The sequence below is a fragment of the Urocampus carinirostris genome, chromosome 4 (genome assembly GCF_059441175.1).
Source record: "Urocampus carinirostris isolate Australia breed hairy pipefish chromosome 4, RoL_Ucar_1.0, whole genome shotgun sequence".
Lineage (NCBI taxonomy): Eukaryota > Metazoa > Chordata > Actinopteri > Syngnathiformes > Syngnathidae > Urocampus > Urocampus carinirostris.
The window spans coordinates 22,510,151-22,532,698 of NC_142352.1; the positions used below are offsets into that span (position 1 = coordinate 22,510,151).

The 22,548-nt window shown below is 37.5% G+C and overlaps 1 protein-coding gene across 1 annotated transcript in view; it reads right to left on the reverse strand.

The window, feature by feature from the left end:
- fto (FTO alpha-ketoglutarate dependent dioxygenase) overlaps window positions 1–22,548 on the reverse strand; it is a 263,558-nt gene that overhangs the window by 173,831 nt on the left and 67,179 nt on the right. The window contains exons 7-8 of the mRNA XM_088333342.1: window positions 15,758–15,837; window positions 12,810–12,953 (exon numbers count right to left, since the gene is read on the reverse strand). Of these exons, the coding sequence (XP_088189468.1) occupies window positions 12,810–12,953; window positions 15,758–15,837 (224 nt within the window). The remainder of the gene's footprint in view (window positions 1–12,809; window positions 12,954–15,757; window positions 15,838–22,548) is intronic.

Genomic DNA, 22,548 nt, shown 5'->3' on the forward strand with positions numbered 1-22,548 from the left:
ATTATTTGTTTTTTTTAAATTTAATTTTATTATTATTTTTTTTTAGACCAACGAAGCTCTGAACCCGCAAACGTGGAACCACGATGCGACGCCCTTTCAAAAATGCTTTAAAAAAAAAGTATTATTATTTATTATTATTTATTTTTTAATTACTTTATTTTATTATTATTATTTTTTAGACCCGCGAAGCTCTGAACCCGGGAACGTGGAACCGCGAAGTAGCGAGGTCCCACTGTATATATATATATATATATATATATATATATACATTACTAGGGCAGCACAGTGGTTAGCGGCACAGTTCTAAGGTCTTGGGAACCTCCTGTGTGGGTTCAAAACCAGCTACCGGACTTACTGTGCGGAGTTTGTATGTTCTCCCCGTGCTTGCGTGGGTTTCCTCCGGGCACTCCGGTTTCCTCCCACATTCCAAAGACATGCATTTCAGGTGAATTGGCCGGTCCAAATTGTCCCTAGGTGTGAATGAGCGAGCGAGTTGTCTGTCCCTGTGTGCCCTGCGATTGGCTGGCAACCAGTTCAGGGTGTCCCCTGCCCACTGCCAGATGATTGCTGGGATGGGCTCCAGCACCCCCGCAACCCTACTGAGGATAAGCGGTGCATCTAATGAGCTGAGATGAGATATATATCACTATAGGGGGTTTTCACACATAGCGTTATGATCACTGTCTCTGACAGGCCATTTGAGAAGTAAATTATATTTGCTCTCACATATGGCCTCACACTTGCACAACTATAATCTTTTATAAACACAGTACAAAGCACATGCAAAAACAATGCTATTGTCTTCCATGCACACTACTATACCCTCTCATACATACTCTTCTACTCTTATACACACACTAGTATATTCTCTCTCACATACTACTAAAATCTCACACACACAGTACTATGCTTTCACACACATATTAATAGTCTCACACACAAACTTCTATACTCTTAAAGTTTTCGCGGTTAATGGGGACCAAAACCACCCACAAAAAAGATTTGCGAAGTAGCGTCACTCCTTCATAAAACTTACCTGAAGATGACGTCATTACCGATTGAGGGTATACGACTGTCACAAATCAACAACTATTGATCTACAAATAACAACACACAAAATAATTGTAGTCGAAATAATGGTTATATAGTCATTGTAAAAGATTAAAACAAAATTGGAAGGCTTCTCCTTTCAATGGAAGTGTGATATAGTAGTGTGTGTGTAAGAGAGTATAGGAATATGCGTGAAAGAGTATTATAGTGCTTGTATAAAATTGTAGTAGTTTGTGTGAGTATAGTAGTGTGTATGTATGAGAGTGTAGTAATATGTTGTGGGGAGAAAAAGTAGTGTGCGTAAGAGAGTATGGTGGCATCTTTGAGAGAGTATTAGTAGTGTGTATGAGTTGTTAGTATTATGAACGAGCGAGTATAGAACTGTTTGTGCTTCGGTATGAATGTGTATGTATGCCAGTATAGTTGTGTGAGAGTATGATATCATATGCAAAAGCCAGTGCAATTTACTTCTCAAACTGCCTCTCATAACCCACCCCAACCACCAAAAAATTCTCTACCTTTTTTTCCAATTGAATGAGAATTTTTTTTCAGGGTATTCCTTCAGTGGACCCAATCAATTTTCAGGGGGACAAAGGGGGGGTGCGCCTGCGGTGGGAGCTGATGAGAGTTGAATCGATCCCATTTTACTGAGGTGTGTTTACTTTTCCCCAGAATGGCCTCACATATCAGGTAGAACACAAACTTTAATCCCTTGTTTTCTTGCGGGGTTACATTCCCAAAAAGTCACGCAATAGTCAAGACCTGCAAATGTGATTGGTGTGTATTTTTATAGCGCTTCTCAAGTCAATGAAGCCCTCCCAAAGTGCTTTACAATGTGCTTCACACTTATCCATTCAAACACAAACTCATATACCGATAGCAGCGTCAGCCATGCAAAGCAACTACCTGCCTATCGGGGGAATTATAGATACAATGTCTTGCCCAAGGACACTTCGACATATAACACAGAGGAGCCGGAAATGGAACCTGCCAGCTCTTGATCCCAAGACCTCCTGAGCTATTACCGCCCCGCAAAAGTCGAAACAATTATTTATTTATGAGATATCGGTACTGTACTACAAGACTTAAAAATGCTAAACATAGATCAACAAATAGGAACACAGAATACAGAGATGCAGATTAATATTTGTTCTTTACTGGCATTATACAATCGTATTGTAAAACAAAATTGGAGGGCTTCTCCTCATGGTGTAAGGACGGGTTCAGCTAGTAATTTAGCGGATCGTACATTGTAAATTAAACAAATTAATTAGACTCTGAAGAAAAGAAAAGAGCGCAAAGAAAAACTGATCACCATAGGGTGCTCTGTGATTGTTATCAGGTCCAGGAAGAGAGTGAGGCAGCATTAGGATAGAAGGCAATTGCAGTGCTGCATGTCTGGCCTACTGTGACTGGGCTACGTGACAACTCTCACAAGCTGCTGAGCCTCGCTCTCACCAACGTCAGATCTAGTACCTATGAAATGGATGAACTGGAGCTGCATCTTGTGTGAAACCGCTACATTCGTCACGCATGTATTTCAATCATCAGAGAGACCTGGCTCACTCCGATGATCCCCGATGCTACCATGCAGCTATTCCGACCACTCTATTCATCGCTTTCTTACACTGAAAGGAGAGGCCCTGTAATTTTTTTATACAAAGTTATAATGACAATAAAGACCATTCATTCGACTGCAATTATGTGTCTGCGCTTTTATTTGTAGAATTATAGTTCTTGTTATGTTACAGTTGTCTATATGCTACCAATATTTAATAAATAAATACATGTATCTATACTGCAGGTTTTGTTTATCTCAAGACATTTTTGGAACGCAACACTCGCCAAAAACCTTTGAAATGCTAATCCCAGACGCAAAAGCCTTGTCCCATTTAAATCTACTGTGGCACCTCCCAGGTGGGTGTGTGACAGAACGCCCTCGGGGACCCCCCTCGCTAATGATGTTGGTAAATATTGTAGGGGAGGCGGGGGCAAGTTTCTCCCCCAAGACACATGTTCATGGAGGAAGAACGCACGTGACCTTCCAAGGTCTTTTTGCTCGGCTTTGAAGCGTCTCACCTGAGGGGAGTGTGCCATCTTGTTGTAATCTCTTAAAGTGTGTCTCTTGCTCATCCGTGCCCGATGCAGTGTGTGTGACAGTTATTATCATTTAATTCACGTGTTCATCCTTTGTTTGCTGCATTGCACGGATAGAAGGGCAAAGCAATGGCATGATACTGCCTTGTGTTGAGGACAATGGACAATGCACAGACTTAAGGTGGGGACATAATCAAATTAGTTTGACCGATTCAGAATCTCAAAAATTTTAGTCGTGAGATTGAGAGTAGTAATTTAAGTCATTGACTGATTTTCTAGATATATATTATTTACACACTGTATATTGCAACTGAAAAATATACAGTTAGGCCCTAAAAATGTATGGACAGTGAAAAAAGTTGTGTTGGGGTAAACATATTCCAAAATACAGTAATATAATTAATATGGGCTTTAAGTGCACAATCTGAGCTGAGCATTCCACGTACACATCAGATAGGGGTTTAGGAATTACAGCCCTTTATACTCTTTATACTTATTTTTTCCAGGGACCCCCAAAAATTGGTCAATTGACTAAGAGGGCTGTATTTGACTCCAGAGGGTCCTTCCTTGTTAGTGAAAAGCCCTGGAGTTGATTATAGGCATTGCATTTGCAAGCTGTTGTTGTGAACAAAAATTATGTCTTCAAAGGACCTCTCAATGGCGGTGGAGCAGAAGATCCTGACACAAAAAAGGAGAAATCTACAAGAGATATGTGAAATGCTTGGAGAAGCCAAATCCACAGTTAGGTACATACAAAAAGGCCTGGACGTCCACAGAAGACAACACTAACAGATGATCGCAGAATACTCTCCATGGTAATGAAAGTTCTGTTTGCAACATCTACTGACGTGAAGAACACCCTCCAGGATGTGGGTGTATCTGTTTATACGTTTAGAATAAAGAGACACGTATGAGAGTAATACAGAGGGTTCCCCACTGGGTTGGAGACACTCATCAGTCTCAGATATAAACAGGCAAGACTTGACTTTGCCAAATAAAACAACCGAACACATCAGGCCAGTTTTGGAAAAGTGTACTAAGTACGTACAGGACAAAATAAACCTGGACCAGAAAACAAAAAGGAACAGCGATTGATCAAAAGCACACAAAATCATCTGTAAAACATAATGGAGACTGCCTGATCGTGTTGGCATGCATGGCTTCAAATGGCATTGGTTCACTTTAGTTCATTTGTGATATTACAACAGATAAACGTGGCCGGATGAATTCTGAGGTATACAGGGATATACTTTCTGCCCAGATGGACTTTACCCAAAGCATACAGCAAAATCAAACCAAGAGTTTAAGGGCAAAGAAGTGGAATATTTTGCAATGGCCAAAGACAATCTCCAAACCTCAACCAAATCAAGCATGCATTTCACTAACTTCAAGACAAGGCTTAAAGGGGGGAGATCCACAATCAAGCAACAACTCAAAGCTGCTACCCGCAAAGCATCAAGGAGAAGGAATCCCAGTGTTTGGTGTTGTCTATGTGTTCTAGACTTCAGGCACGGTTTGCTTTAAAGAATCTGCAAAATAACATTGACAACAAACCTTTTTGTTTAGATTACGCCTAATAGCCCAATTAGGTGTTCTGGCCGAATCCCCTATCGACCTCAAGCTTACCTTCATCCCGTACACCTAGAACCTCATTAGCAGGTACTAGCATCGCCGTTAGCACTTTCTTTTGTTAAAAGGACCCACAGGGCAATGCCGGGGTCAGGAAGCCCGCACGTCTCGGGCTTGTTCACACTGCGGTCGTCCATGTCAAACACAACATGCGCAATATGCACCCAGCCGCACGCCAAACATCATAAATAACAGCGCTAACAATACATCATTTAAGTGTGTGTTCTGCTCTCGTGGGCAACTTCAAACAAATGGCCACATCCATCATTGCAAATGCCAAGAGGCGGCCACCGCCTGCTCCGTCAAACAACCGCCCACCTCACCTCAAAGCATACTTACAAAGCAAATGCTCTTTTAGGAATAGCAGATTTTTTCGGAATAAAACCACTAATATTAAAATATTGCATTGCAGGATATGTGATTGACTAGCGCATGGTAAAATGCACATTGCTAGCCTCGGAAATTGCAAAGAATATCATAAAACTCATTTACTAAGACTCCATACATTCTAAAAATAATTCAATCTCCAATGGGAGAACATCTTGCTCATTTTAGCTCTTTTTATTTTTACAACATTCCATCTCACTTTTTCCTTGAAACACCAAAAAACAAGATTCAACTCCAGAGAATTGCATATTTTCACAACAGTAAGATATAGTAGTATATTTTCTTCAAAAGGATGACAGGTCAGCGATCATATACTGTATATATACATATTACTGCGAGAATATTTTTCTAATTTTAGGTATGTATTCATCTCTTAGACTGTTCAAAGTTCACAACTATAAGGTGCATATTAAAGTATTAAATATTCTTCTAAATCAGTGTTTTTCAACCTTTTTTGAGCCAGGGCACGTTTTTTGCGGCACACTACTAACCAAAAATGTTATAAAATGACACTGAACAGTATGTTTAATTACAATATAATTTATAATAACCCCAGTTTTTACAGCACAGACACTTGACAATTACACAATATTGGCAGAAAATGATTCATACATTTCTATAAAATCTAAAATTTTATAAAGTGACATTGGATAATTTCTAACGGCACACCAGATGATCTCTCACAGCACACTAGTGTGTCGCAGCACAGTGGTTGAAAATCACTGTTTTAAACGACAGCGGGGAAGTTTAATTTAGTTTTTTTGTCCATAAGATTGCAGCTAATTTTCCTTATTTCAAGAAAAAAATCGACTATAAGTGGAAAAAAAAGATCCAACATCAGCTACATAAAAACATGTTGCTTATTTAAAATGTGCAATTACTTTTTTATTACAAAAATATCTTAATAATTTAAAACTAGGAAAATTAAGTGTAAATATCTTTAATTTCTGCTGGGTGCAACTGATTAAACCTTAATTCAAAACAAAGCCCCAAAAATAAATATATATTAAATATCAATTATAAATGTATTTAATGCTCAATTTAGGTACAGTATTTCCTATTGTATATTGTATCTAGTGACTAGAATTAAATAAAATAAATAGTGGTTAAACATGCCAAATTATGTAATGTTAAATACCGTTATATAAATTATTTGAAATGTGTTTTGAAATAGGATTAAAAAAATAAAATTAGTAAGTTTGCAAAGTTTTTGCCAACAGCTTGATGAGACTTTCTTTTTTCTTATCTTATGTATAAAACATCTATTTTTATTAGAAAAAACAAGTAAAATAATCTTTAAATTATTTTACAGTAATCCCTCGCTAAGGTGTACTTTTCACGGTTTGCTACTTTTGTATTGTGAACTGTGTTCTGCATTCTGATTGGCTAAATAGTCTACCAGCTTAGCATTATTTGACAATCTAATAGTTGATTGTATACAAATAAATAAGAAAACGTTTAAACAGTACTTTTGTCTGTCAAATGTTTGAGCCTGTAAAAGGGTATGTTATTTGGTTTAACTGTATATTGAAGTTATTAGTTGTATAATAATCGGAAAAAATAAATGGTTCTACTTCACCTCTCCTGGATTCTTTTTGTAACGTAACCCTGCGATAAACGAGGAATTACTGTATTGATTTATTTTTGTGGTGTGTGAAATAAAGTTTGTCCTAATAAATATATAGGCTACCGTTTTATGTCCGAGGCGGAAAAGAATCTCATAAAAAACAATACTTTAGTTTTACATATCTTGTTGTTAAGATTTTAGCAATTGCAGCCTTCTGCATTCCTGGCAGATGCCCAATTTTGCTAATTCTGGCAAGTTAGCAGATGTTGCTAACTCAGCGAGCCACAAACACCCCAAAAAAGACAGCCCTATTGTTTGTCTGCTCTGAATAATTAATATCTTCTGCAACCTTTTAACAACCTTACATCAGACTCATCCGTCATGTCATCCTGTTGAGGGTCCCAGGATGCTAACGTTGGCTATGTTGCGAGGGCCCGCGGATCCCGGGGGTTGTGGGAAGAGAGGGCGGAAAGGTGAAGTGCGATATTAACTGTTAGCCCGCGGCGAGCTAGCACAAGGGGGTGTCTGTTGACCCCGCAATACCCTGAGCTGGAGTCGGCCATTGTTGCCTCTGAAAAGGGAGTAGCGCCGAGCGTTTGGTGAGGCTCTGCGTTAGCTAACATATGGGGAGGCTGTTGCAGTACAATCCATCACGGGCTGGCATAAATGAGAACAACCTGGACTTTGAGGCATGAAAACAAGCGGTTAAGTGGAGGGAGGAGAGCAAAAACGTAGTTTTCGGCAGTTTTGAACCTCTGGGCACAGTCCCACGGTAGAGGAGGACGTGAGGGCATGTTAAGTGGGGATCAGATGCATGTTCATGCTAAGCTCTTCCTTTCGTGTAGGGCTGCAAAAGTAAGTTGATGTTACCTAAAATAAAATCGATAATAAACAACGGAATTCATCGTCGACCATTGACACGTTTTCCCAACAGAGAGGCCTCTCTACATTTATATAATATCAGCTGAGAGTCTCGCATGCACAGTAGCCGATCTTGGGCAGTAACATAAACATAAAAACATGTCAGCGTCAACATCAACTACGTGTATGAAAACTTTGAATATTTTAGAGCATTTTAGCCTGGATAAGGCAAATAAAAAGACTACTTGCAAAGTTTGCAAAGCAGACCTTACGCATCTTTGCAGTAGATCGGTGACACACAAACATTTAAAGAGCATGTTGGACAGCTGTAAGAAACAGAGTCTGACTCACCTCAGTGAGATTCAATTAACGTTCAAGCCAATACAGTGCGGATGATATCCATTGTATATTTCGCTATAAAAGAGCAACCTTTTTGATTGAAAACTGGTGAGAATTGTTCAGTATAGTTTGAAAATATATTGATTTTAAAGTAAAATAATACACACTTATAATAAAGATAATCATCTTACTTAGCATGTGTAATATAATTCAAATTATTTTAAGAAATATTTTCTATCAAGATTAGAAAAAAATAGGTAACACTAATATGGGACAAAATTTTCAAACAATTGAAAAATCTTCTATTATTTATTCTGTTGCAGTAAACACTTTTTCTCATTTTATACGAAAAAAACTATTTTAATTATCTTTAAGTATCTTAAATCAAGAACAATTAAAATAAACAACTTAAAATATACAACTTTTTTTGCATCTGGGGCAATAACTATTTTTTGCAGTATTAATAAATATGATGAGATGTGTTTTTTAAATGACTTTAAATGATCAACATTTAAGTTATTTTGTTTACAGAATGCCTAACGTTTGCAAGAATACTTTCTACATGACGTGCAAGCACAACATAAATGTGTCATCCCTACTATTACACTTATGATAGATCCTTGAAGCGGTTAGTAATAATCATCAACTCACACATGATCGCGACATCGACGTTTCAAAAAATGAAAAGGACTTTTGTACTTTGGATGCACTCTCTAATTAAATGCTGTCATACTTACGGTAATCAGTAGACTGGTAAATGCTGGCAGCACACAAAAAGCGCATATGGTTTCAGTTTGAATCTATTACATTCACTGAAAACATGAATCATACAAATATCTGAAAAGTCACATCTGCGACCTGGGCTGAACCATTACAAGTGCTAAATATAATGCATATTTTAATAATAATAAAACAAAATCAAATACATTTTCAGACGAATAGTAATACTGAAATCTTGATTAGGTATTGACACAGACACCACATATGGATACCGTTACTGTAATCCCTTGTTTTTGTGGGGGATGCGTTCAAAAAATGTATAAAAGTATTTATTTAGTTTCAGATTTTTGTTGTTTAATTATTACTCAAGTACAAATCCGGTTTACAGGCTCAAGTATGTTTTCAAACAAATAAAAGTACTGTTCTTTATATTAAAAAAAATGTTTTTTTGTTGTTTTTTTTAAATAACTTCTGTACTGCCAAATTCTTATTTTAAGAACAACCTTGCTGCTTTATTGCAAGACTATAGATTACTTTACTGTACAAGATACTTTGACGCCATCAAGTGGGCGTTAAGGAAAACTTTACGGTTCTGTCTTACAGAAACCATATATTTGTCCATTATCAAAAGCTCTAGGGAGCTACAACGGAGCGGCAAAGACCTGTATGTAGTTCTCGACCATGGGTGTCAAACAGGCGGGCAACACTCAGAGAAGCACAAGAGAAAAATGAGCTGCAGGTTGAAATATGTCCACTTGATGTTGCCAAAGCCAGGTGCCTCTGAAAAAACGCGTGTACTTTCTCTTTCCTTCTCTTTTCCAACCTTTTCTCTCACTCTCTGTCTCTTTCACTCTCTGTGTCTCTCTATTCTTTCTTTGTTCCTTTTTGTCTCTTTCTCTGTGTGTCTTTTTACCTTCTTTTGCCCTAACTTCCTGTTTTCCTTTTCTCTGTATTCGCTTTCTCTGTGTTCTTTCTCTTCTCTTTTGTCTCATTATCTCTTTCTATTTCTCTTTGGACTTCTTTCTTCCTCTCCCTTTCTTCCCCCTCTCACTACTTCTCTATTTTTCTGTGCCACCTTCTCTCATTTTCCCTCCCTCTTTCTCTTATTTGTTTCTCGCTCTTTTTCTTTCTCTCTAATCTACAAGTCCGGCTCCCGGGAGAATGTTTGTTCTATTGTGTGGCCCCCAAGGTAAAATGAGTTTGACACACTTGCTCTAGACCAAGTTTGTTGGCAATAGATCAAGTGTGTTGGCAATGGAAAGCAACGTCCTCTGTTTAGCTATTCAGAATGCAAAATACAACGCAAAATGAAAATCTGCCAAAAAGGCAAAACAACGATAAGTAAACCGCAAAACAGCAAGGGATTACTGCAATACATAAAAACCTCTTCTCTCTTAAAAGAATCATATTTTGAAGAAAAATATTTAAATGACAAAAAAATCTCACATATCTGTTAAAAATTACCATTCATAATTTTTAAACGCTCTCTGGAAAGAAACTGATACTGGTACCGGCTACCATCACGAGTACCAATACCCTAAATCTTGAGTAGGCATCGATATTGATACCATATACCAATACTATTTGTACTAAAAACTGGAAGGAATTTTTATGTTTAAAGAAAATACCTTTGAATAACAAATCAATAGGTTTCCGTAATATTATCTACTTACTGGTAATTTACCATTCCTTTAATTTCAGGTTATGCGATTTTTAAATGGCTACTGGGAGGAAGCTGATAATGGAATCAGCTACTAGTTTGAGTACCTATCTATCTATCTATCAATCTATCTTGGTCATATCCCTCAAGATGGGTGATCGACAGCAAGTCAAACTCATAAAATAACGAAGAAAATAAAAAGGGAAAAAATAGCAAAAAACACACACAAACATTTTTGGACCATGGCCAACCTAAATGCCTCAACACTCAAACAAGTTAGCCCCCTCGGCACCTAAGTTGGTCATACTTTTGTCCTTCCAGAGTTCAGTCCAGTTCGAGTACCAATATATCTTTATTGATACTGATGCCACATATCAAAAAAATCAGAACTTAAACTTATCTTGTTAAAATATGTTTTCGTTATATCCCATTTGTTTATTGGTAATTTACCCTTCCTTCGATTTCTATTTCTGGATTTGTGAATGGCCACTAAAACAAGACGGTACAGGTATCTGCTACCACCATGAGTACAGATACCTTTAATGTTGAATAGGCGCTGATACTAATATCACATACCAATACTACCTAAAAGTCCCTTACCAGAGAAATAAATGAAAGGTATTTTAAAGAAGTACCTTGAAAAAAGAACAAAATATGTTGATTTATTATCATATTTTTCTTTGGCCATTTGACATTACTTTAATTTTGGATTCCTAATTTTGTAAACAGCCTCTGGAAGGCAGGCAATACTGGTATTGACTACCAATGGGAGTACGGATTTGAAAAGAAAGGTAATGGCACCTGTATTGATATAAATCGGTACTCTCCAGACCCTAATAATAAAAAAGATTAATTAATTGTGCATCTATTCTAACAATTCATGTATTCAGTAAACAGGAAATTGTTCATTACGAAATACATCAAATGTTCTGCCCCTAATTATTATACACAGACAAACTCATAATGAGGCACGAAGAACGACTTACGTCACTTGGAAAGATTTAGTGGCTTATTTTTCAATCCACGCTTTTATGAGTAAAACAGATGTATTTTATGTTTGCTATTAATTTTAACAACTAGAATAATAGACTTCAAAAAAACTCAATCAATTCCATGTGCTGAAACAATACCATAAGGGTGACACTGGCGCCTTTGTATTTATATGAAATGTTGACACTTTTCCAGTACCAAGATGCGAGGGTCAGTATCAGCCTTGGGCACATTACTGAAAAACAGTAATCAGTTAGTTACTAGTTAATTCATTTAAAAAATAATAATTCAGTTACCCCCAGATTACTGACACCAACAAGTAGAGCATTCGTCGAAAGGTAACTATCTAGTTACTAATTACATATATACTTGCATAAAAGCCGACCCCCGAAAACAACTTTTAAATAGCCACATAATAAAAGAAATAAAGTAAAATGGTGTGCACCAACTTGTGGAAACAATGAACACATCATATTTATTGGCCTGTGCAATCTTGAGAGCTTGCAAACAAACACTTAATAAATGTTTTGTCTCTGTGCTTCAAACCACTCCAAGATCTCCTTCTCCATTTCTGGGTATGGTCCAAGACATTTTTTTCTCCAGGAACTGTGTATATAACAACCGTAAATACCGGAAATTTACGGTAAATTATGTGCTCATGTTGCCCCATTGATTTCCCGTTTGTTTGTCTTGCGATACCTACCATTTGCTTCTGGTGACACACAACCAAATATGTGCATATAAGAAGAACCCCTGATTTAAGTATTTTGTTTTATAGTAGTAAATTGGCTTTGATGTGAGTATATCTCCATGAAGAGGTACAGCCATATTTTTAGTACTTTTAGTTTTTTTGCGAGGCTCACATTTCAAAAAGGTCCTGCAATACTCAAAATATTGAAATTAAAATGTGTTTAATTAATAAATCTAATTAACATACAATATTAATAACTGTAACGAAATACTAAAACTAGTTCTACAAATAGAAACACAGAACATAAAATTGCGTTTAATGAATCTCTTTCAGTTACACTTTGCAAGTAAATTTAACATGTCCATCCTTCAGAAGACGTTGCTAACGGATTGTGGGTTGTATGTGACTTTTTGAGTGTTGCAGCAGTATTAAAATTGTATTTAATTCATTCAGGGAAATTCATTTTCACCGAGTTGGTACAATCGGTGCTGTTGCAGCAGAGTGTGTGCCAAGAGACTAATTAACAGCACCTGGTATTCCCAGGCAGTCCCCCCATCCAAGTAATAATTAGGTCCCTGCCTAGTTTCAAGAAAGCGGGCGTTCTCTGTGTGTTATGGCTGTGAACAGGTCGGCCGTGAACAGGTCATGCTCTGCATTCACCAAGCAGTGGAATAACTCCATGTAGTAACCAAACTAGTTACAAAATGCTATTAATAAGGCATGACAGTACTCTAGAAAAAGCAATTGCAAGTGTTCGAGGAACACGTTCCCTTAAAACATGTTAGTCAAAACACTGTTCACTGCAGTACACAACTCACCTCATTGTGAATCTCCTCACAGTGCTGCATGGTGGCAGTTCTCAGCGTCTTCAAGCTGTGGGAGCCAGTCACTGGGTCAGTCTGCAGGTTGGTCAAGGCCTCCCGGCACCGAGACTGGATGTAGGTGAGAGTCCCAGTGGAACACTGGTAGAGGGATGATTGATAAAAGTAACAGTGTGATGCATATATATTTTTGGTGAATGTAATTATTATTGCAGGCTTAGGTTTTAGCAAGTGTTCAGAAACGCTGGGTTCGCACAGCTTTTTAATTGGCCAAGTTCAAGCACTCTTTAAGGACTTTCAAAGTATTTTTTTCAATTTCTCCAGAACTATTAAAATAAAAAATCTGGTGTATATCGTGTATTTTGCAGATCCAAAACTTGATCTGCGATTTACTTCTGCGATGTTTAATCTTGCGTGTGCATTTATCATGACATTGATCATGTTTTTTTTAGATCTTGAGTACACCGCGTTTATATTTGTGGATCTTTTCAATACCTGTGTAAATATTTTTGAGACAAATCTCTCTTCATATGGGTGTTGGGTAATGACTGTAAGATGTATCTTACATTTTCAGCGGTAGGAAGTTCTTTCCATTACGATTTACCATTAGGAAACGCTACCATTTTTTGCATTGCCCAGTAATAGATACAAAGTCCTTGCACTTACACACATTTCATTGAGCTCTGTTGCGTGCAACCACAGAAGAAGGTGATGACATTTCAGGGGACAATGCCATACAAACCAATGCCAGCTCTCGTTAATCAAGAGGGAAGAAATGCATAGGCAAAGCAAAGAACAGTGCCACCGTCATTTATAAGGAGACTAGGAGTAAAACATGGCAACAATTTCAAGCATTTATAAGGACTTCACAGTAAATTCAAGCACGTATTAATCCTTGATAACACAAAAATAAATGTTAAGCACTTTTAAAAATGTCAAGCACCTATCCAAACCCTGAATTAGGCACCAGATATCCCCTCAAAAACACCGGAGGATCCCGCGACGAGTCATTGCGAAATTCTTGGAAATATGATTTTTAACTGACAACAGAAATCTTTGTCATGATCAATGTCTTTGAATACATGATACTTCGAAAATCATTTTCAAAATGAAATACAACCTGGAATAAACACAAAAATAAAATGCCATATTTATTCATGTATAATGCACGTTTTTTCACCTAAAAAAATAACTCAATGTTTGGGGGCGTGTTATACGCAAGGTTTTACGGCAGTATATTACTATATTTGTACAATGACTGATCGATCTAACAATATCGCTGACCTCAAACTCAAAGCATTGGAAGCATAAGGAATTAAACCTTAGGGTGCCGACACCCATCAACCAGACCACTGGTGTTACAAATGACATGCAAAAACACATTCAAAATTGTCTCATTATCACACTATTTTTATTTCCGATACGAGAGACGAATGTTAGAGAATAGAGAAAAAAATTGTCCTTAAAGATATAAATAAACACCAAAAAAACACGAGGGAACCAACTCTTTGGTGTATCCGATGATGAATCAGACTTTGAAGGATATTAAATAAATACATAGTAAATGTCATGTTGGTATTGTGTTCATAGTATAAGCTGTCAAAAATGTTTTTCTCTTACAATATTAAGTTTGAGCTGAAAAAAATGAAAATTGTATTCTGATTTTTATTCAAAAGTTAGGGGTGTGTGTTATACACGAGTACAGTGAAGAAATACGGTAGTAACAACATTGTAATAACGTGATATGGTGTGGTTTTAGGAATACATATCAAACTGGTAGCTTTCGCACTGATCAGTAACAAAAGGGTAGTTCTCAGCTTCAAAAGGGTTGGTGATCTCTGGGTTTTACGTTTTAATTAGTAAAATCAAACGTTTTAACAGTTTAAAAAAATAGCATTTTTTACATGATACGTGACCCAGTTTTGGATAGAAATTCCAAAAGTGAAAGCCAATTTATGAAGTCATTACAGACAAGGAATAAGAAAACTGGCCCATGGGCCATCATGATTTTTATTCCAACATATTGTAGAAAAAGTTAAGAAAAGTAGAAAAGTGCTAAAAATTAAAATGCATAGTTTGGTGCGAACATTGTCACTCACCAGTGTCTTTTATGAAATCTTGATTTTAATTGGAAAATTGTATACTACATAGTGTACCGTAAAATAATGTTAATGTTAAACACAAACAACACAATTGTAGGATTTCTTTTGAAAAATTGTTAGCAAAAACTGGGAAAATTATCAATTTTTCGCATAACCCAAAATAAATTATAATTGATACATAATTCTTGCAATAATACAAATTTCTTATTGCTGTGCTTAGGTATAGCATGCACCTGTCCTTTAGGGTATGGAACAAGGACAGTTCCATACAAAATAATGTCAGCTGCCGTTAAAGGAAGGGAAGAAGAAATGCAATGGCAAAACGAAGCCACTAGAGAGCAGTATCGTTGTCATTTAAAAGCTGAGTTGTTGAGAAACATTGCAACAATTTCAAACAATTACAAACACTTCACCAAAAGTTCAAACACGTTTCAATCCTTCAAAACAAAGCGATAAAATTTCCAAGGATTTCGGGCACCTGCACGAACCCCAATAACCTTATATTTTAGTAGTTTTGAGTCGTGGATCAGTCTATTGTTTTGGTTTTGAGAAATTGTTTGACAATAATCAGGAAGCTTTGCAATGCCTGAATTCCATATTCTGAATAGATGATAAAAACAAAAAATGTTGACCAAAATCAGGTTTAATTCGGACATAACTGTTTGGTAAAGGAGTGATGACACCACAAAGTAAAATCCATCTTTGTGGGGGCGTGTTTTCATCATGGGCTATTTGAGAACTGGTAGCTGCTCAAACAATCCTTACGCCCTAACAATGCCATCGCTTGGCAAGGTCGCTAAAGCTACACATTCATACAAATACATTTAGGAAGTTTCATCTCACCTCGACAACTCGGTGGGTGGAACTGAAGCGAGCGACGTCTCCGGCGAGGACGCAATGCTGGTGGGTGCTGTTCAGATTGTCTGGCAAAAAGAATAGAATAAATTACATCACACACGGGAAAAGTGACAGGAAAAGTTATGGCTTTAAATAATCCATTTGAAAATAATGAATGTTTATATTCAGTGGGAAGCTGGATGTTCGTTTTTGGTTTTGTCAGTTAATTTAGTTCATTTTGATATATTTTTTCTTATTTTACTACTGTTTTTCTGATTGTTTTAATGAAATATACCAGTACTTTTGAGATTACTATTTTGCTCATATAATATTCGTTTTTTTTTTTAGTAAAATTATAAAAACTATACAATAGTTTTACAAAATAATACCAAATTAACAACTGAAAAAAGAAAAATATTACTTAAAATGTATCTGCCGTATCATACACATACATTTAATTGTAATTTTAAAAGTACTGTATTGACAACTTTAAATACTTATTACAACTTTAAAATGAAATAGACATTATATATATATATATATATATATATATATATATATATATATATATATATATATATATATATTTTTTTTTTTTTTTTTTTTTTAGAAATAAACATAGTGAATATTGTTTACAACGAGATTAGACATGGCACTCCAGGATAAAAACATAAGCAAGGCTTAAAAGAGAATAATAAGATAAAGAGAAAGTTAAGACAAATATGCAAAAATATTTACAAGAGAGTCCTTGGAGACTGGAAGTTCGTCAGAAAAATAGTGCACGTATCCATTGTCACTTACAACGCGTATTTTGAGCTAAGAAAAAGTGAAATAAAATTGTATACCAATTTTTTTATCATTTTCGTTTTTCTCATTTCTTCAACATCTGGTACTGTGACTAAAAATAGTGTGATAAAAAGTGAAGACCTACAAAATATATGTTCTTAGTGGCCTGTTGGTTAGGATTTAGCGCGCTACCGCAGCTATCTGGGTTTGATCCCTGTTGCCACTATTGTTATGCAATTGTAGTCTACGATAAATTGATTTATAATTGCATGAAATGATAATACACCAGTAGAGGTTTCCAATGTCTACCGGTCATAAAGTGCACCATATCATATGGCACATTTCCTTACAATTTGTGGTTACTGAGGACCCCTTATAGTCCCGAAAATATGTACGGTATTTTATAAAGAATGAACTTAGTTTGTGTGTACTTGAAAAGTAACTAAAACATAAATTAACAGAATGTGCTCTGGACCTGTGTCAATGTGGCCCAAAACTTTTGCTATAATGCGCCAGACTTTGTTGTGGCCCACACAAATCAAGCCGCTCTATACTGCGCTCTCTTAATTAGCAAACAGCGCCAGATCACTCTCAATCTGTCGAAAACAGAAACGCCATACCGACAAACATTTGTCCAATATCGCGGGAGCTTTACGAAGAGGCCTTACTGCTGTTTCCCGCCCATCCCGCCATGTGTTTCTTGTGAGTATAGATGTTCCCCGGTGCTGCCGTTATTTGCTTCGTACGCCAAATAATTAATTTAGCCGTGACGGGACAGGCGACGGCGGCACATGTGCGTACTTACGCCCGCCCAGAACTGCGGAATAACGCATCGTCTAATACCTGCATTTGAAAGTCAAACAGCCGAGCGCTTTGAGAGGACGTTATTATTGTTTGGTGGGTAGCCAGAAAAAGAGGGTGACAAAGAAAACAACTTTGCCGCCATTTTTAGGATTTTTTTTTGCATCCCGTCCTCTGATGAGATTGTGACGGATTAGGTCCCCGGGTGGAATTACTTGCCATCTTTAAAACTGTTTATATCCAATAACAAATTATCTCCATCAATCTGCTCTTTTCTTGGCACGCCGGATGCGTTGGCGGCGTCAGGAGGGGAGTTGAGGCAAACTCAATAACTGTAATAAGTATTTATCTTTCTTTCAACCCCTGCGCCTGCTGCCACTTGTCCTCCTTTTTTTCCGGAAAGCAGGCTTTTAAATATATTGGGTCAACTCCTATCGGCTCCAACACCACCACCCCTCCTTCCTCCTCTGTGCATTGGGAGCTCGGAATCTGATTATCAAACAGCCCCGGTGTCAAGACTTGCATTGTTCTTTCTTAACTGCCCAAATTCCATTTGGGTGGAGATGATGGTGATTCAATTTGCCTCCAGTGGCTCAGACATTAGCTGCCAAATATGGGCCACCGGTAGACAAATGGTGCGGGGAAGGCATAGCGGTGTCTGTCAAGTTCCGTCTATCTATCCATTTACAATATTTTGGGTGATTCTGGAGCCACCCCTGCTTACTATATAGGCATGGAAATTACACTTTGGAGAGGTTGCCAATCAAAACTTGGCTTTTATAGACAACAATTTACACTAAGATTAACACATATAGACAAATTTAGATACTTTCATGATTATAACAATATGCCGGACAAAATAACAACAAACTACAATGTCATTACTGTCCCGTAGGCTGTCACGATTAGGTGTAAATGAGTGGGTGAGTTGTATGTCCCTGTGTGTGCCCTGCGACTGGCTGGCAACCAGTTCAGGCTGACCCCTTCCCACTGCCCAAGGATGGCTGGGATGGGCTCCAGCACCCCCGCGACCCTACTAAGGAAAAGCGGTGCAGATAATGGATGGAAAGTATTTATTTTATTAAAACAATTGCTTTAGTGCAGGATTTCAGCCTGTTAGGTTAAAACCTTTTGAGAAACAATTCACAGGTGAGGCAACAGGTTCTAAGGTCTCTGATTCAACGTTTCAGTAAGAAAATTACACTAACTGCAAATGTTTTGATGTGCGCAGATAAAAAGAAATACTCTAATTTCAACACACACACTTAAAGTGAATACAGCAGCAGTGCAGACAAATGTGTCTTTGCTAAATGCTTTAAGTTTTAAGATTTCAACAAATATAAAGTGATTGCAGCTAACAGCAGCAGACAAATGTCTCTTTTCGCTGCATGTTAACATTTATTTTTCAGTCAAAGTTGGTCATAAAGAAAAGTGGAGATTAAACTTCCCGAGGATAGCGGCAGTAGCTCAGGAAGTAGAGCGATCGTTTTAGGATTAAGGGATCCCAGTTCGAATCCCGGCTTGTCCGTGTTACATGTCGAAGTGTCCTTGGGTAAGACACAGAACCCCCAATTACCCCCAATAAGCAGGTTAGCGCCTTACATGGCTGCACAGATCACGGCCGCTATTGGGAAATGTGAAGCACACTGTAAAGCGCTTTGTGAAGTCATTGACTTGAAAAGCGCTATATAAATGCAGATCATTTCATTTCATTTTCATTAAAGACGGTAAACGTGAATGTAAAAAATATTCGCAATTAGACAAATTTATCACATTCGAGAAAGCTCTAACTGTCCCAAAACCCAAAATAGTGATGCTTAAATCGGGCTGGGTCTAATAAAAAAAGTCATATTTCATCTCAAATCAAGTCAAGCCATGTTTATTTGTATAGCCCTTAATCCAAAAAAGACTCAAAGGGCTGCACAGACCATTACAACTTCCCCCGATCTGAAAACTAAAAAGGGGCAATGAAGAACCTCGGGATGACAAAAATAAAGGAAACCACGAGAAGAGGTTGCTCATGAGGTAATCCCAATCCAGGATGACCAGACTGCACTGGATGTTGTAGGCGCATCAACAAACCATATACAGACATCAACATGAAATATAGGTAATAACAGAAAGTCCATCTTACAGCTTCCTGGCCCAAAAAAGTAGACTGATGCAGCAGGTTCTAGATGATGGCGTACATCAGGTTCAAGTGGCGGTGATATGGCTGGAAATGCATGCACTGTGTAACAGCCAGGCTCATCGTTCTCCCTCAGTGACAAGATGACACAAGTATGAGGTCGAGATCAAATCATAAACTATAGAAATTAAGAGTGTCTTAAGCCTAGATTAAAACATTTCCACTGAGGTTGCAGATAGTTTCTCAGAGAGCAGAGCATTCCACAGGACCAGGGCCCAAATAGAGAATGCTCTAAAATTTCTTCTTGGCTCTTGGAATTACAAGTTGGCCAGCATTTTCCGAACGACAGCAGTAACACAGGGCTTTATTACAGATGTGCTTTGCATTCTTTGACACTTAGATGAGGTTTTCATTCCCAAAACGAAACTAGAAACTACTAGTAAGTAGCTGTGATTAACTTAATTACAATATAAGTAGTGGTATATACTTATTTATAATGTTATTTATTTATTTTCATTTTAGTAAATAACAACTCTATTGGTGTAAAATGATCTGCCAAATGATACACTGTAAAATAAATGTATCTATCAATTAACAATTAAAAAAATATATAGAAAAGTGCTATGAAAAGAAATGAATGAACAAATACAATAAATAAACAATAATTATAAAAATGAGTACTAATTAATTGCTCATTCAAAGACTATTATTTCAGTAATTGCTTAATCTGATATTTTTTTGCAAATTTTATGGATTATTTTGCACATTTTACATTTGTTACCTCCCGTCTCGATTACTGCAATGCACTACTCTCCGGTCTCCCGAAGTCCAGAATCAAGTCTCTTCAGCTAGTACAAAATGCCGCAGCGAGGCTTTTAACTAGGACAAAAAAGTACGATCACATAACACCGATTATGGCTAACCTGCATTGGCTCCCAGTTAGCCAAAGATGTGACTTCAAAGTTCTCTTAGTATTGTATAAAATCATACATGGACTTGCTCCCTCTTATCTTTCAGATCTGATCTGCCACTATGTCCCGGTCCGAAGCCTACGATCTGAGAGTGCTGGTCTTCTGATGATCCCGAGAGCAAAGAAGTCTTCTGCTGGTTCGAGAGCGTTCTCCATCCGGGCACCGGTGCTGTGGAATGCTCTTCCCCCTGAGATTCGATCTGCAACCTCAGTGGAAATGTTTAAATCTAAACTTAAAACTCACTTCTACTCCATTGCATACGAATAACCTACTCCTCTTGTCGGTTGAAAATAGTTTGTCTAATATAGTGTAACAATCTGTGAAGCCCTTTGAGACTCTTCGTGATTTAGGGCTATACAAATAAAAATGACTTGACTTGACTTGACAAGAAAGTAATGTTTTCAAAAGTAATTGTTTTAAATCAGAAAATGTATTTTAGCTAAGAAATAGCCTGTTGTTCATCAAAAAACAGGGATTATATTTATTATGTATTGTAAGAAATAAATCCATAAATAATAAAAAAAATCATTATAATTGTGTTTGTTATTTGAAAAAATTATTATGAAAAAAAATATATACGCTATTTTGTTTTATTTATTTTACTGGCAGAAAAAAACATGAAATAAAGTAACAATTTCAAAAAAATGTTTCAGTAAATAATAGTTCCTAAATTAGCTAAAGTGCATGAAATTTGCTTAATAAGATTTTGAAAATGTCATGGTTACTAGAATTCCAAACCAAAATTATTTTTTTTATTGGCAAAATAAGTTAAGAGAAAAACAAACTGATCATTTATAAACACGTGTGGATTGTGTTTCTTATTTTAATAGAAATAGAATGTTTTTTAAAAGTACATATTTTATAATAAAATCGCCTGAGTATTATTTTCCTTTTCATGTAAGATTAAATAGAAAAAAGAGGTAAAAACACACCATCAAAAGAACATGCCAACAGCGTTGCCAACAATGAAGTGAAAAAGTCCCGTCTGGAAAAGCACCGGTAACCTTTGCGCTGTAGCCGCTGCCAAGTACTCAATTCAGGTGGGCCGACAAAGCAACAGACGGCTGAGGGCCCCTGGGGCCAAACACTATCGGTGTGCAGCAGTCTGGGCCTCTCAAGGGCGTGCTCACCGAGCGTAGCATAAATCCCCTCGCTGATCCGCGACAGTCAAGTCCCATTAGAACGTTCTGCGCAACGGCCCATCACTCTATTATCGGGCCCCGGCCTCAAAACTGACTCTTCTATTGCAAATCTCATTGCCACTAAAAGGAGGTCGGCTTCAAGCCCTATCAAGACCAGTATGAGTGACAAACTGTGGCACTCTCACGAGAAGAAATTTGGCTTCTTCATTCAGGCGCAGATTGATTTGAAATATACCGTGAATCCCAGTGTTCTAAAGTTCCTTCATACCCTCTCAGTGCGCCTGCACAACACTGATTGTGATTGGTACCTTAAAAAGCGGTGAATACTTTTACGATGTTTGCTTTTATTTAGCTTTATTTGACTGCTTCAAAATACAGTATTCTGACATTGCTTTTAAGCCTGTTTTTTTTTGTGGTACCGTTCTAGCATGGTGTTGGTTGACAACAGTAATCACACAGTGAATGTCTCCATGCCAATCCTTGTTTTCTAAAATGTATCCATCCATCCATCCATTATCTGCACCACTTATCCTCAGTAGGGTCGCGGGGTTGCTGGAGCCCATCCCAGCTATCTTCGGGCTGTGGGCAGGGCACACCCTGAACTGGTTAGCAACCAGTCGCAGGGCACACAGAGACAGACAATTCACTCGCTCATTCACACCTAGGGACAATTTGGACTGGCCAATTAACCTGACAAGCATGTTTTTGGAATGTGGGAGGAAACCGTAGTGCCCGGAGGAAACCCACACAAGCACGGGGAGAACATGCAAACTCCACACAGGAGGTTCGATCTCATGACTTCAGAACTGTACTGCACACGCGCTAACCACTGTGCCGCCGTGCTGCCCCTAAAATGTATATTTACAATCATTTTTAGTGTTGCCGGTTTTACTTAATTAGAAAGAAAACATAATCGCTTGCACTTGGGCGTCTCCATAGGAAGGAATGAGAGGTGTAGGAAGTGAACAA